The sequence below is a fragment of the Lagopus leucura genome, unplaced genomic scaffold, assembly GCF_019238085.1.
Source record: "Lagopus leucura isolate 7727_CA_CO unplaced genomic scaffold, USGS_WTPT01 Super-Scaffold_100014, whole genome shotgun sequence".
In the NCBI taxonomy this organism is placed as follows: Eukaryota; Metazoa; Chordata; class Aves; order Galliformes; family Phasianidae; genus Lagopus; species Lagopus leucura.
Window position 1 is genome coordinate 10,021,419 of NW_024962268.1, and position 16,046 is coordinate 10,037,464.

The window sequence follows — 16,046 nt, forward strand, 5'->3', positions numbered from 1 at the left end:
GCGGGCAGAGAGCAGGGGATTGGCACTGCCTGCACTGCAGGGCACGGCGCCAGCGCACCGTGAGCTTCCCTAGGCTGCTCCACTGACTGCATCCCCATAACCCTTCCTAGAAGTGTGCCATCCTGGTAAGGGCTGAAGAGAGTCAAAGACACTGGATGAGCAAAGTACAGCACTAAGTAACACCTCTGCACTTACTTCTCTGGCAAGTTCTGTTTTAAACAAGTTTAGAGAATAAATCTACACCATACATACACACATCTGCTTCAGTTCATGTTTTGATATGCTATTAACAAAACTTCATTCCATGAAAGAACATTTTATTCAGATGTCTGTGCCAACTTCCAGACTGTCGCTGTTCATTCTTCTGTTCTGGTTTCAAAATAGTCAGCCAAAAATAGTTTTGAGTTAAATTAAATAGCAAGATGGCAGAAAAAATGATTGTTTACTCATGGAAAAATGACAAACAATAATCATAAGAAAGATTTTGAAAATGAAAAAAAAATTCATTACAATAATTGCGTCTTTCTCAAATACTAAAAAAGACAATTTCTTTTAAATAAGCCGTAAGACAGGCTCATCACAATAACTTATTACAACCACTGTGCTTACTCCTCTTTGCGTGTTTACTCTTTCTTGCTAAGAGGCAAAGGATAGTGCTATTAACAACTACCTGGACTTACCAGCTGTTGGTCCATAAAGCTGTGGGCTCCAGACTTAGACACCGCGAGGATGCGCCCTGCTTCCTGCTATTAACATTGACACAGAGCAGCAAAGCGAGCCCTTCGCTCTCTTTGCAGAGTACTGGAACCCAGAGCTACACAGAACGCTAGCTCCATCACACGTTTCAGCCTGTTCAAAATCAATTTTGCACAATCTTAAATCACGTATATGTTATATAAGCTCTATCTGTTAAATGTTAAGTAACATTTGGGAGAGTATCTTAGCTCAGTATTTCAGAATAGCTGCTAGCAAAGCATAAAGCTATTAAATAAATTTTCACAGATTACCTCTCACAATAACGAGTATGACATTTGCTGTTAAGGCATTGTTTTGTGCACGTGACCACTGAGATTGCTTGTTACAAAAACATCAGGATATTCAATCTTTAGCATCTTGATATCTGGGCTGGCAAGGTTAAAATGCTATGACCTAATGCTTGAAACCCTGTGGCTGTCAAAACAAAGCCCTACAGCTCAAATCTGTTAAGGGAGATTTCAAAATTAAAATCTCAGATTTCTCAGATGAATTAGAGTTTCAGGTTATCTTCTCCTGTGATATTTCTAATCGTCGGCAGCATAAGACCAGAGGATTTGGTAATGGCAAAGGCTACCAGCTGAAAGCTCGCTCTCATGACCACAGCATGCTTGCACGCACCACAGTACAAGCTGCAGACCAAACGATCCCCAGAATGTGTTCCTCCCAGCCTTTTAGAGCACCACTTTGAAATATACCCAACACAGCCAAACACCACTGCCCTAAGATCCTTATTTGCAAACATCTGCTCAGCTTAACCATGAGTCTCTATCAGCTGCAATCACCAAGCATTGAAAGTGATTATCTTACTACTGATCTTAGTAACTATCTGTATGATGGGAGCACTGGAAGATAACATCTATACTCTCACTGTAGTTCAGGACTTCAGCCTGCCTGTGCCTCAAGCTTCTCAACCACCCATACTGCTGAAGTGTTGGTCTGCACTCAGCAGAGAAGGGAACAAGCCCACTGCTTTCCCATATGGGAAGTGCAGAGGTACTGACAGAGGTGAGGAAGACAGCCTTGGACTAGGCACAGTCATCCTCCTTCCAGCACCACGTGCTCAAGTCAAGGCACGTACTGAAACAAGAAGCCACATCTGAACAGCAAAGAACAGCAGGACATCAAATACGGGAAATACACAGATTAGTATTTCAGGTTAAAGGCTGGGATCCTGGGGGCTTTTAGACAAGACTCCACGCATATTTTAGAATAAAAGATCCCAGCTTGCAATCTCATCCATTCTGATGAACAATGGGCATCAGCAATATAAATTATACAAACAGGTGCAAGTTTTGCTGCACAAACAATAGATTAATTGTGATATTTCTCTGTGTCTGGGCTCAGACACAACTACGCATGTATTTATATGTACAAAAGCAAATAATTGGACAGTTTCTCAGAGGAACTGTTATAGTTTCATAGATGACATATCTGTATAATTGCATCTCTTCTGCTGAAGCTATACTAGCTTGCAACAGCAATGAGGCCAGCTCATTGTCTCTTCCTGAAAGTCTACATCCCAAGACACTCTGCTTTTTACACACTACAAGGAAGCAAACTGTGAATGTAACATATAAGCTTTCCTTACTTGTGAACATTCAACACACTGGAAAACTGTACTGCACACAGATATGAAATAATATGCTGCCCACTGTCTATATAATTTTGTTGTCATCACCACAAGACTTCAGTGTTCTTATACGAGCTTATTCAGTAAAAACAGGCATACATGCAAAAAAGTGCAGTATCTGTCTGTATCTTCCTGTAAGGTCTGAAATGTTTACAACCATTATGGAAATAATAAAGGGAAAAAAATAAACACCCATGCCAGTAATTGCAGATGAGTTGTACCTACAGAAGAAGCCTATAATGGGACCAAATGGTGGTAAGGTCTCAGGTCCTTCCTGCCTGTCCTGAGATTACTAGCATCAACAGGGTGGGTTGTATCTAGAACACATCTTATGCTGCTAAATCTCAAAGCTGTATACAAACACAAAGCCTACAGGATTACTGTGCAAAAAATGGAACATGCAAATGGAAGCAGGATTGAAGTAACTGTACATAGGTGACATGAACCCATTTGCTGAGGCACAGGAACAGAACCTGCGAGTCCCTTACATGCACTGTGCTCAGATTCAGGCTGTGTCACATTCAATATCAAACTTGGATAGATATCAAACTTGGGTAGAAAATTCAGCTCTTCTGAACAAGTTCCCACTCATGATCAGAAGTTGGAACATCTATCTCAAGAAGTCATCAACAATCTCAAAAAGAGAAATCTGTTTATAACAGATATGCTTATATCACTTTCTAGGAATATTAAAGTATAACATAGCATTTGTAATGAAATATACACTGTGGCAAGAGAAACATTAAGTAGCCAGAGCCAGAGCAGACCATTTGCCTATGCATCCAAATCAGCTGTTCAGCAGCAACCACATCGTCTGTGGAGGTGCATCCACAGGAATGCTTCCTTCTCTCCCATGAATTCATTAATAGTGCATTTTTTTTTCTTATTTAGGGGATTTTAATGGACATTTAATGGTCATGTAGTGTGAGAATTTTGTCTGTAATTGGTTAATCTGTTAATGTCTGGGGGATTTCCATTTGTAGAATTTGAAATTCTGGGGGGCTAAATGTTAATTCTAAACAACTGAATGTTTAATTTAGCTTTTTTTTTTTTTTTTTTTTTTTTTCCCCCCCCCCCAGTTCATAATACCACAGCTTCAACTGAGAAGAACAGTTTTAAACTAGGAGAAATTAAAGGCACAGTAGCAAGAAGGTAAGAAGATATCATGCAGTAAACAGCTAAAAAAAGCAGCGCCAAAGAAGCACAAAATACAGTGAATGACTGAAAATGAGAGAAAGGGAAGGAAGCAGGAAGCCAACACAAACCTCCCTTTTCCAAAGCGCAGACAGGTCAATAGCATGTACATGACATATCCTCTTATTAAAGATATGGCAACCATGAGCCAAACTGCTGATTTGAGAGGCAGGATACACAAAGATGATTACCAACTATCTGCGAGATAGGAAAACAGTACACATAAAAACTAGATCCAAAATAAGCATGGGAAAAAAACAGTAAAGTTGTTTTACTTCATGCAACTTAAGGAAAAATTTGGGAGATGTTGGCTCTGTTCAAGTTTGTGCACATTGCCCCAGCAGTGCTCATCTATCTGAACTGGTTGCCGAGGGGGAAAGCAGCAAGCTACTTGCACGGCTTGGTGTTCTCAAAGGGAAAATCAAAACGAAGAACTAAGAAAAGCTACGTCCTTTGCCTTACTGCTGACACATTTCTGTGGTTTAAAAAAATAAAAAAATAAAAAATCCCCAGCAACTCTGAAAGTGAAGCTTCACAGGAATAAATACAGTACGTTCATTACCACACAGCTGTTGAAGGGAATAGGGTAATTTCATAGGAGGTAACCACGACCACCCAGGAAACACATACAAAAGCAGTGCTACCAGGCTGGGACTTCACAAGGAATTATTTCCTCTGCTAATGAGCGGTTGCCAGCCCAACCATGTCCAATGTTATATAGGATTGTCCTACAACATTTTGTCGAAGTCCTGGTAAAAAAGTTGCCTGGCTTTTGGGTTCATTCTTGCTGTGTTCTGAGAAATTCTCAGAAACAAGAAATTCTCTTGTTTTAACAGAATTTCTAAGGTATGGATTGAACAGGCTTTTTCCACTGAAACCTCCTCTGTTTAAAACTTCTTCATTATCATTTTCTTCATTTTTAATTGAGATCTGTTGGGAATCACATAAATCATCCTCCAGTATTTTGATGGGTTGAAGTTTCTTGGATGGTATCAAAGCTGAATGTATTTGACTTTTGAAATCTTGATCAGTGATTATGTAAGGCATGGATGGTGAAAGGTGCTTAGCAAATTCCTGTTCTTCGTTGTTGAGTATCTTTCCCTCACTATTTAGCAGAGTTAATTTGTACTCAGAGATATTCTGTGCCTCATTTGTATTAATGTCAGTACTTCCAGAAACACATTTTTCACAATCCATTAGTAGTGATCCTTCATGTTCTTCTTCAGGAAAACAATCTTCCAAAACACTGATGTTTTCCAGGCCTTTGGTTTTGTCCTCACACGCCACTCCCTTTGAAAATGAATTATTCTGTCAGTATGAAGGTATGAATTTGAAAGTTACATAGAGATAGATAAATTATCAGAAGACTATATAACATATGAAATATTGCTGGTTTAAGTGCATCCCAGCACATGCAGTTAAATGTGAATGAGTATTTAAAAAAAGACAATGTTATTCTATCCATTTGCTAAATACTTTCACTTCATGCTCTGAACGAACATACACTGTTTCCCACTCTAACCAACTAGTGTATGGACAAAATTTAAAATTCATAGATGACACTTGCTATTGAATCTTGATCGACTCCATTCAAATATAAAGTATAAAAGTATAAAAACATCAGTGAGGATATATGCAAACAATTAAAAAGATGCATTATCAATTTTGAGTATATGGTGCACTACATTTTTTGTGGAGAATGGAGGAAATATGAAGATGTGGAGATTTCAGTCAATGGTTATAGTTAGAAAACAACTGTCACAAGTGCTTGTCTTCTGCACGTTTGATCCCCTCTTTAATAAATAAAACCACATGTGTTACCACAGCTGCGTCAACAGGCCACTGCACTGCAACGCTCTCTGCAGGATTGGGGACATCAGGCCAGCAAACCTTTTTAAACCTGTCATTAAAAAGGATGTTTAGTCAATGTTGAAAAAAATAGATTTTTTTAAATCTACAGGGACTGCAGAATTAATGGTTAATGCACAGCAGTCAATTTTCTGATCATACAATACGCTAAATAATAACATCCCAAAACAAGGCCATATACAAAAACTGTTGTGGTTTTGTTTCTGGTAGTTCTTCAGAAAAAAATTCCAAATCAACTAAATTACAATCTACTGACAGTGTCCAAAGCAATATACCACACAAAAGCAACACTGAGTTCTTATTTTAACAGCAGATTTAGAACAGCTTTAAGTGAAGCAGTACCTTATAGTCCATGACAGCATGGAGTCGTAGACAAGAAAGAAAATAGTTAATTCATATTATGTTTAAGTGAATCAAAACTTGGCCAGAGCTTGACTTTTCACATCACAACTTGACCCACAGCAGAATATGAACACTAAATTACATCTCAAAGCATGGGATAAAAGTGTAGTTTCTTTCTTTTATGAAAAATCAGAATAAACAATGCAGATGAAGATGTGAAACTGCTGGAAATCGTAGTTATCACATCAGCTGTACTTATAACTACATACTATGTTTATCTATCTACCAACTTATATCTCTTTAGAAGTTTTCATATCTTAAAACCTTCCAAAAGAGTTGTTACCGTTAAGCTTATTATTAAGCTTTGTCCAAACAACCAAGTCATTCTTCAGGCTAAAGAAAAACACATTTTTAACCTTAGCAAATCCTCACAGCCATCTCTGGGATACTGTATCCCTGACTTCTGAGAAATCTGAAATCTGGCTGGGGGCTTCTCTGACAGTAGAAAAAACGAATTACAGATCATATATAAATATGGATTCAAATCCATGGATCAAGCATACAAATGCTTTCACATGATCAATTTTTTTAGTTTATTTACAGTGCAAGGAAAGTGTATATAAACTAACCAAAGTAATACTAGCATAGCTAAGCTCATGTGAGAATCCTTCTTAGTTTTTTTTTGGCTCAAAGCTTGCTTCCTGAGGTTTTTCTTGTGATAAGACTCTGAGTGACTTGTCAAGGAGGCAGCTGATGGGTGCTAACTGTGTGACAATCGATATCGCTTTGGGAACATTTGCAAGCCCCTTCCCCCAGAGCTGCTTGCTCTGTAGAAGAGCGGAAGAGAGTGCTCAGCAGTGTTCACTGGCGGAAGATCTGGCCTGTGGCCAAACCGCTCCAGCTAAGTATGGAAGGCTGGGGGATGATACCATTGTATCTTGCGAAGGCAAGATGCAAGTTGGTGCCTCCCTGCGTCCTCTTATCTGCTGGCAAGGCCAGAAAGATAAGAACAAAGGAGGTTTCTGCTGAGATCCCAGAGCCAGAAGCTGCCACCGCAAGGAGCAACCACCTTGGGTTTGAGCTGTCACTCAAAGGAGAGCTGATTCAACCACTTTGGATTTGAGCTGTCACTCCAAAAAGAGCTGACTCAACCACTCTGAAGCATTGAAAAAGGGCCATCATCACCATGGTCGTCGTCGTTGTCAACAGGACAACTCTGCCTGACGACCCACCGCTACTGAAGATCAAAGACTGAACTACGAACCTCGCTGGATCCATGGTGGTGACTATCTCCCTCTTGCTGCCTATAAAGACCCCTTGCTTCTTCTTTTCTATCCTTTCTATCGCCCTCCTTCCCTTCCCCCATTACCCTAATTCATAATAGTGTCCATTCTCCCCTTCCCCATTTCCCCTGATTTGTAATAAACTGGTTGGACCAACATTTGAACCGTTGCTTCTTAATCTCACGCCGGGTATATAGATAATAAAAGAACCTCCTCTCCCTCCTATAAATTGGAGCGAGACAGCTCAGCAATACAGCTTAAGTAAAATGTGTTTTAGTGGTGTGCTTGCAAGACATATATTGAGTGTATGGGAAGCTTTCTTAAGCATTATTATTTCAACACATGAATTAAATTATACTCTTCTCACTTGAGAGACCACAGAACTGCAACTAGCATATAACATTTTCCATAGACTGATACAGAGCACCAAATCCATCTCTCTCTCTTTTTGTTTTTTAAATGCACTTTCTGAAATTAATATTTACTTTTGGTCTATAGCATATTAACTGGTGTTACAAGATAATCTGTAAGCTCAGTTATTTGTTACTCCATCTGCCAGCTATACTTTCCTAATTTGACACTGGTATGAAAACCAACACGGAAGCATTTTGAAAATAAATAAAAACTTCCTTTTTATAATTTAAAATATATTGACTAGATTCAAATTTAGAAGACAAAAAATGTACTTACAGCTGCTTTTTCATAATGCAGGTTATCCAAAGGCCTACCAGAAACAACATGCTTAATCCAACTGGTAGAGCAATGAAAATAACATCTTCTTTATCTTTAGAGGAAAAAACAGATGGTCATCATTTCTTCCTGTATTCAACAAAACAGCTGATTTTCTACATCAAAGTCACCTGGTTAGCAGCACTGTAAAGAGCTTTGCCAAAATTAATCAAAATTACTCAGAATACTGAATAGTACCCACAGTAAAATGTGTGAAAAGTTGAGCATTTTTCCTCCAATTACTAAGACAGAAAAAGAAGAAAAAAAAAAATAGCATTACACAATAATCCAGCCTGGAGTGGACCAGCTCACCCTGTCCAACATAGAGATCAGAATCAGGTTGTTTAGTCCTGTGCGAGTGCCAACCACTGACTGCCATCCAGGATGAAAAGCCTAATACATTTCTGGGTACTTGATGTTTTCAAGTAATCTAAAACCACTGTATAGTGACACTGCCACTTGTTACTACTGGATAAATTTTACATACAGTGCCAGACATGGGTTTTAAATATGCTTAAAATACAGTTATTCTACTGACTGAAACATACTATACAGATTTCTGAGCTAGCTTCCAAGTACCTACCAGAGGCAGGTACAGACAGCAACAGAGATCAGAATTCAGCACAGCCTAACCTATCTTGCATGTGAGTGGCAAAGTAGCAGAAGAATTTAGCAGGCAGAAAATAAAATTAGCTTCACATCTCATACTGTGTTCGAAGGCAACTAATGTACTTTCTTCATATTTCAGTTCACATGTACACGCATATACGTATTTCGCTGTGACTATATGCAACTATATATACGTATACACACATGCATGTGTGGAAAACATTCCTCCAGAAGCAGAAGAGAGAAAGCATCTGATTTTCTGCTTGCAATCATCTTATTAATCCCCACAGTAAAAAAGTTACTCAGTGCATAGTCATTCTAAACCTAGTATCTTGGATGGAAATATCTACTTTCTGATCAACTGTAAGACATTCTATCCCATAACTGATGGCATAGAAATAACATGTTGATCCCACAAAAAATTATAGCATTCCACAGTTTTATTGACAGCAAAAAGAAAAACCCATGGCTTTTTGACTTGTCTCAAAGTTTAAGTCTGTAAAGATTTCCAGTGAAAGCAAGTAAAATTCAGTTCATGTCAATCATTTTTACTTGCTTTAATATCCATTTAAAAAGTTACTCTAACAAACATCTAAACAAAAAGAATCCTACATTTATTACCCCCAAAACTGCTTTCAAAATAGCAGTGACTAACCTGGAAAACTACTTACTGAATTTTAAAGTCTTGAATGTTTTTGGCTCTCCACTGGTTCCACCAGCTCTGTTGCTTGCCATGATATAGACCGTGTATTGCGTATTAGCCTGCAAAGACTTCAGCGTGTATTGTAGCACATCGGAGTTCACTGTTTCATCTTTTAAGGAAAATATTTATGTCAGTAAACACACAAAACAGCAGTTTTTTCTATTTCCATAAGCTCTGGAATCCAGGCTAAGAAATTAAAACTTTAAAACAGCTGCTAAAATTTGTGCTTCTGCAGCTCATAAAATTTGACTATATTTCTAACAACGCAGCTAGACACCAATCATCCAAAAGAATGCAATCTACTGGCCCTGGATACCACCTCCCATAAAATCAGAGGAAATTAGCAAATTTTCCATTGTCAATTACTGGAATTAATATGGGTATGTTTTACTTTAGAAGTATTTTAGACAGGGCACATATCCTAACATTTTAAGTCTACGAGCTGATAAAGAATACATTCATAACATGGAATTAAAACATTTTCTGGTGAATTTAGTCTTTGCCAGTATATTGTTACTCAGTCAAATTAAGAACCACTGGGGTAACAGATATGTTGCAATATATCCTGAGAATAAACAAAGTACGTTTCCCCTAAATGAAGATGGGGAAAATGAAGTCCTGGAGTTAAAAAGCCATCAGTGAGATCATCTTGGCACATACTCAGAGTTCTATTTTCAGATGTGACAAACAAACATGACAACAGAAAAGCCTAAAAGAAACAACATTACAGCCAGGTTTTGCCTTTCAAAATTAGCTTACATGAGCTGCTATTTAAATCTGTTTTTTTAAGAAGCTAATCTGAATCCCTAGAATAGACAAGGTCTGTTTCACATGAGAAGCTTTCCAATGCCTTACACATTTTGCTTTGGTTACGGCTGCGTGTGGGAGAATGACCCCACACAAAACATTCAGTAACTAATATGGTATAACTCATTCAGAAATTAACATGGCAAGAATAATTGTACATTGAAGGCTCAATCTGACAGAAACTGTCACAGCTTCTTTCTAATTTACAAACTGTCAAATGCTTGTGCCTTGGCTCTGAACTGGTTAACCAGAAGCAATTGAAGACATGCCAAGATTTATTAGTTTGAGGTTATTTAAAAAAATATTATGTTAGGTATCTGCTAACAGCAATGTCTGAAGCAAAGAAGGAAAAGAACTGTTTCTAAAATATTGACCGATACAACAGTACTCTTAATAAACCAAGCAGGAAGAAGAAAATTAGGTCACATAAACACTTCTCATAAAAGATTTTACAGAAATTATTGGTATAAGTCTCAAACAGAATTATATTGAAAACTTGCATGGATACTACTCGTGATACGTGAAACCAAGAATATAATCAAAAAGTTATGCTGGCAGCCTACGTTGCAGGAAAGCTGTATCAACCACAGAACATTAAGCACATTTGAAGAAATTAATCTAAAAGAATATGTCTAAAGAAAAATTTTCTTGGCAGCTTATTTTAGCTCTGTGACTATCATTTACTATTTTGCTTTTACTATAAAAATAGTTCTAATAAAAAAATTCCACCATACTGTTCCAGAAGGAATCCTTCCAAGGACGTGTATGGAACTTACAAACTCACTGAAATCTCATGAACTTTAAATCCCTGAATTTGCACAGGATCTATACCTCATTAATGTATTCCATCTGCATTTTATCTCCTCTACCAGTTGTTGTGATTTCTTTAACTGGCTTCAAATATGTCATCACAGACATTTAAAATGAAGAAAGACTACTACTTATGCAAGAGTGGAAAACTACAAGTATACAAGTATACAGCAAATAATAGTTTCTGATTTGGCATAACCTTGCAAAAATTTCATTTATTTATTTATTTATTTATTTATTTATTTATTTATTTATTTACATTATGGAGAACAAGCTGCAAAAACTCTCTAACGTATGAGCTGCTATCCATCCTGCTCTCCGAAAGAGAAAAGGAATGATAATGCTACCACACTGACCAAATCAACGCTGAGATCCATCATATTTGCATATGATGGACCCTCAATGAAGCACAAAGGACAAAGTGGTTAACACAACTGGCTGCACCACCAAGGGTAGTACATTAGCAGTAAAAAAAAAAAAAAAATTAAGTTATTAACATCAAGCAATGCTGTACAAAATAAGTTCAAAACCAATAAAGAAACAGAACAAGACTACACATGCAGTACTAAAGCCAGGAATGTTCACTAGCATACTTATTTGTTTCAGTTAAATCTAAAAATAGTAAGCTTTATGTAAGCCATATTTAATATCAGTATTTTCAGACACATTTATGACATACAAGAACAAAGTTTGCTATTAACTACAGAGAGCAGATTGTCATAACCCAGTCAAAAGCTTTGACGTTTGATGTATACTTACTCAATTCTTTTCCACCTTCAGGTTTATAAAATATTGTGTAGTTGTTGATAAAGCCATTTCTTTTATCTTTTGAAATCTCATTCCATTTTATTGTAACTTCATTTTTGCCTGGGAAACCCGTATCAGCCACAGGGCCTTCTGATGGCTCTGCATCAGAACATTGTAAATTAGAAAAAGAAGTGAGTTAGTCTACCTGTCAGCATTATCCACATGCTATTTCACTCATACCCATAACACTACCTAATGTAAATGTCTTGAGTGCTCTGATACAGCCCCTAACTTTTCCCACTCTTCCCAATGTTTACTTCTGATAATATATCCCCATGTCTATTTTGATCTTTGCACATTTCTTAGCCTTACTGCATCCATATATCTCAAGACCGCTAACAGGCTCTGTCCTCACAACATCGTAGAGAGGTAGCTCACAACTCTGAAGAAAAGTGCTCACTGTGCTTCAATTTTTACAAAACTAATGTCTCCCAACATTCAATGCTATCACAGCATTCAAACCACAGTTGTGCTAATAAGTGTTACTCCATCACACAGCACTCTTTTATCTTTTTTCAGTAATTAATGTTTAACCCTGCATTGTACGATGTGTGCATGCACACTTATGTAGGTCTATATCCACAAACAAGAGAAAATTTTCTCCAGAAATCTTTAAATTATCAGTAAACTACACTCTTACAGCTGGCTGTATAAATCACCATATTCATATTAAACTTCTACTAATAAAAAAAATCTTCACACACACACAGTTTCATCTGTGTTTCTATTTAGCTACAAATGTCATTGCTTATCTTTCTTCTATATGCAGGACATCACATACACTATTACAATATAAAACCTAACAATAAGTATGATTTTCAAGCTATTATTTTAATCTGTGAGAAGAATGTCTCATTCACAAGCACAAGTAGCACAGTCATTTGCATCATTGAAACAAAGCCAAAATATATATCTAAATGCAGCTGCAACATTTAAGAGAAACCCACAACTGTTCCATGTTTGTAGCTGTACTCTTTCCATGTACTCTGTATACAGTACATAAAATTTACAATGAATTAGTGGATTCATGCAGCACTGTACTATTTTCCTCATCATCCACTTCTCTCCTTCAGTAACACCAGTACCAAATTTCATAAATAAAATACACCCTAAGAGAGAGACGACTTTTCACATTATTGGTTTTAAATACATACTTTTTTCTTGAATATAAGTTTGTATGGAATATGGAGCTGCTACTTTATTTCCATCAATGGGATACACTGACATGTTGTAGCATACAAATGATTTAAAGTTTTCTGTAAAGAAAAAAAAGGAATATTTGCATAGATATAACATGCACATAACGCACATAACACACAACTAAAGGAGACTCAATCATGGTGTCTTCCTAGGTGGATAGTAAATGCGTATATACAGTTTTGCAAGTACAGAATATATTTATTATTTCAAGTATTCCTTATAACATTTAACAGCAAGAATTCTATTTTGTAAGATTAGCAGCATTCTGAATCATTTTTCACAGGAAATAGATTGAACAAGTAAATATTCTTCAGCTTTATATAGTTTCCATATATGAAGCCACTTACTCATCCCTAATAGTTTGAGATTTTTGGCAGAAATTTTTATTTTCACATCATCATTATAAAATGATCATTTCAGGAACATTTTCAATTTCATAAGTTAGGTTTGCTGCTCTGCAGAAGAGCTTTGTTTTTTGAGCCCCAGCTCATAACTGCGCATTGATCATCCAGTTGTGCTGACTGTAGATTTACCTCTATGCATCCTGACTCACAGCACAACCGTACAAACGAAATCTCTGCACTGGACTTTTATAGTCTTCAAAACATAGTTCAAGTCTCAGGAAATTATGTTATGCCAAGTAATCAGCAGGATGCACCTCTCTACTTAAAATAACTCATCAACTCAGAGAGGACTCATTTGTGGTTTTATGAGAAGCTTAGGGGTTTCCTGTGCCACTCCTCAAACTCAGTGAGTATGATTCTACAGACAAACCCATATATCAGCTTTCCACTGCTTTTTCAGTCTCTTACACTTATCACAGCCCAGCACAAATGAGGATGGCCCACATGTTATCTGTAAAAGAATTCCACAAATAAGAGAATTAGGCTTGAACAGACAAATTACACTACTTTTCTAGTGTAACTTGTCTCAAGGTAATCACGATGTCCCAGTTATGCTAAGGAGGAAGACGCTTTGTTAATTAAGAACACCTGTAAGTTCAATTTATTCCTTACAGTAATTTGTAGAATAGCACAATTTTCAGCATAAGTGTCAAGAGTAAAGAGTCAAGTCAATTTGTTCTAAATGTGTACTGCTCTTGAACTTTATTTTGAGGAGATTGTTGTTTAATTTGTTTCACTATAGCTTAGCTTCATATATAGAAACACTATATACAGCAGTGTCATCTGTGCCAGTAAGACACATTTCAGAAGCAAGGTACGCACTCATTAACAAACTAGGTGTTCCTTTTTACTTTAGAAAAATGAAGTGTACTTCCTTCCTGAAGACTTCAGGAATTCTTCTTGCTAGATGTAGAACTCAGAAAGATCCTTACATGAACAAAAGCAACTTTCAAGTTTATTAAATTTAAGTTCACTAGTGGAGAACTAAAGAAATAAGAATCCAAGTCACATTCAAGATATATCATGTACTAATTCAAACATTTTTACAATTGCTCCTGTGTTTGTAAAATAAAAACAAAGGAAAGATGCCTGTCATTACCTACAGACAGCACACAGTAACAACACACTCACTCTAATATTAACATTCACGGTTTGCCACAATTTTGTCAGTACATCATAAGGCCACTGAAACCTCTGATGAATACCTTAGGTCATAATACAAAGGTGATTATAAGATACTTAAGACAGCATATGGGAGCTGTTAGGCCACGGCCTGAACCAGTGATTGAACACCTGGTGAAGGATCACAGCCAGCCCTGAGAGCACAAGTGGAAGCAATTCACCTGTACGACTAGAAGGGGTGGATCTTGGCTCCATCCCTCCTCTCATTTAAGGGATGGCAGCTGCAATGGAAGTATCTCTATTTGCAGATTGCCTCCTCTGGAGAACTTTGTGAGCTCTAATCCTCAGAAATGAGTAAGCAATAACTTATTTATTTAACTTATTTTTAACTTTATTTTAAACTTTATTTTAACTTATTTAACTTAATAACTTATTTATTACTGGATTGTCACTGGTACCTTTCTTAGGTTTGAAGCTGCCACTTATCCTTACAAAGAGGTTGACCAATCACTCCACTTGTTTATTTTGAAGTAAAATTCTCTTTGAAATTCTTCTGCTCTCTAAAACACATGAAAACACTGTCTTTTCCCATCTCTGAATTCAGTATTTTTGCTCTAGATTATTCTGCTAGATCTACTGTGCATCTGTCACAGGCCAGAAGACAGTGAAAACATGGCATCTGTAGCCTAATTTATACAGGAACAAAGACAATCTTGTGTCAAAATCTGAGGGATAAAATTACTGTTGAACAACATGTAGCAATTTCAGTAAAGCATAAAATAAGGCTGTTATTATTTTGTCTGTGTAAATCTGCAAGAAATCAAAGCCTTCAATACTGGATTGCTGTCTTTCAAATATCAGTGTTCCTATGCTTTATGTGCCTAATGTGATACGTCTTGAAGTACAGAAGTCTGGTTCAGGATCAAGAGTGAAACTCTCAGACGCAATATGAAAGCAGATGACCAATTCCTGTTAACTTATTTAAAAGCCAATGAAAGTTAGATGTTCTGTTCTTTCACTTTTTTTTTTTTTTTTTTTTAAAGCACACGTTAACACATACACGAAAGGGATTCACTTGACAAAAAGCAGAACAATAATGTTAACTTCAAAATAGCTGCTTGCAAATTCAACCTCATTGTTCTTTCTTGTCTTCATCCAAATAAATACATGTAAGTACCTATACGTACATAGAAGCATACATATTTGTGTCCATTATTACAGCTGTAACTTGTAAATGAACGTACTTTTGTTAGGTTTCCACTTTGTAGAATTTGATATATACTGCCATGACCTACTAAAAGGATCTGTCTCCATTTCGTCATACCACTCAACTACATACTCGGTTACTTCTGGTTTAGAGACTGTCCATTCCACAATCACTTCTTCCTCTGTTGTAAAGGTTCTCACTGCTTCAATCATTTGAGAAGCTAAAAATGTAACAGAATGTCATCAATTCTATCTTTCTAGAAACTGTTTGCACAAGAACAATTCAGTCACAGCAATCTGAGATCACTTAGCCAAGGTTAAGAAAAACTGACTTTACAACTACATGCACGTATATCAAAAATACCTTAAAATGAAGCATATAAGAACTATAACATTGAAAAAGAGGGAGGGACCAAAAAAATAATCAAGACAGGACGTAATGAAATTTACACAGAATCAAAGAGCCCTTCTCTAATAGGATCTAAATTTCACAGCTTATTGATTACAGTTAGTGCAGATAAGCAAGTTTTCGTTGGGGAATCAAATGGCAATAGGAAAACAAGTAAAAGAAAATC

At 36.8% G+C, this 16,046-nt stretch overlaps 1 protein-coding gene across 2 annotated transcripts in view; it reads right to left on the minus strand.

Annotated features, from left to right (window-relative positions):
* Window positions 1-561: 561 nt before the first annotated feature.
* Window positions 562-16,046, minus strand: part of IL31RA (interleukin 31 receptor A) — a 38,377-nt gene continuing 22,892 nt past the window's right edge. For both annotated transcript variants that reach the window (XM_042875423.1, XM_042875422.1), the window contains exons 10-16: window positions 15,510-15,692; window positions 12,694-12,795; window positions 11,492-11,638; window positions 9,084-9,224; window positions 7,765-7,858; window positions 5,402-5,480; window positions 562-4,870 (exon numbers count right to left, since the gene is read on the minus strand). In XM_042875423.1, coding sequence (XP_042731357.1) covers window positions 4,259-4,870; window positions 5,402-5,480; window positions 7,765-7,858; window positions 9,084-9,224; window positions 11,492-11,638; window positions 12,694-12,795; window positions 15,510-15,692 — 1,358 coding nt within the window. In that variant the 3' untranslated portion in view covers window positions 562-4,258. The remainder of the gene's footprint in view (window positions 4,871-5,401; window positions 5,481-7,764; window positions 7,859-9,083; window positions 9,225-11,491; window positions 11,639-12,693; window positions 12,796-15,509; window positions 15,693-16,046) is intronic.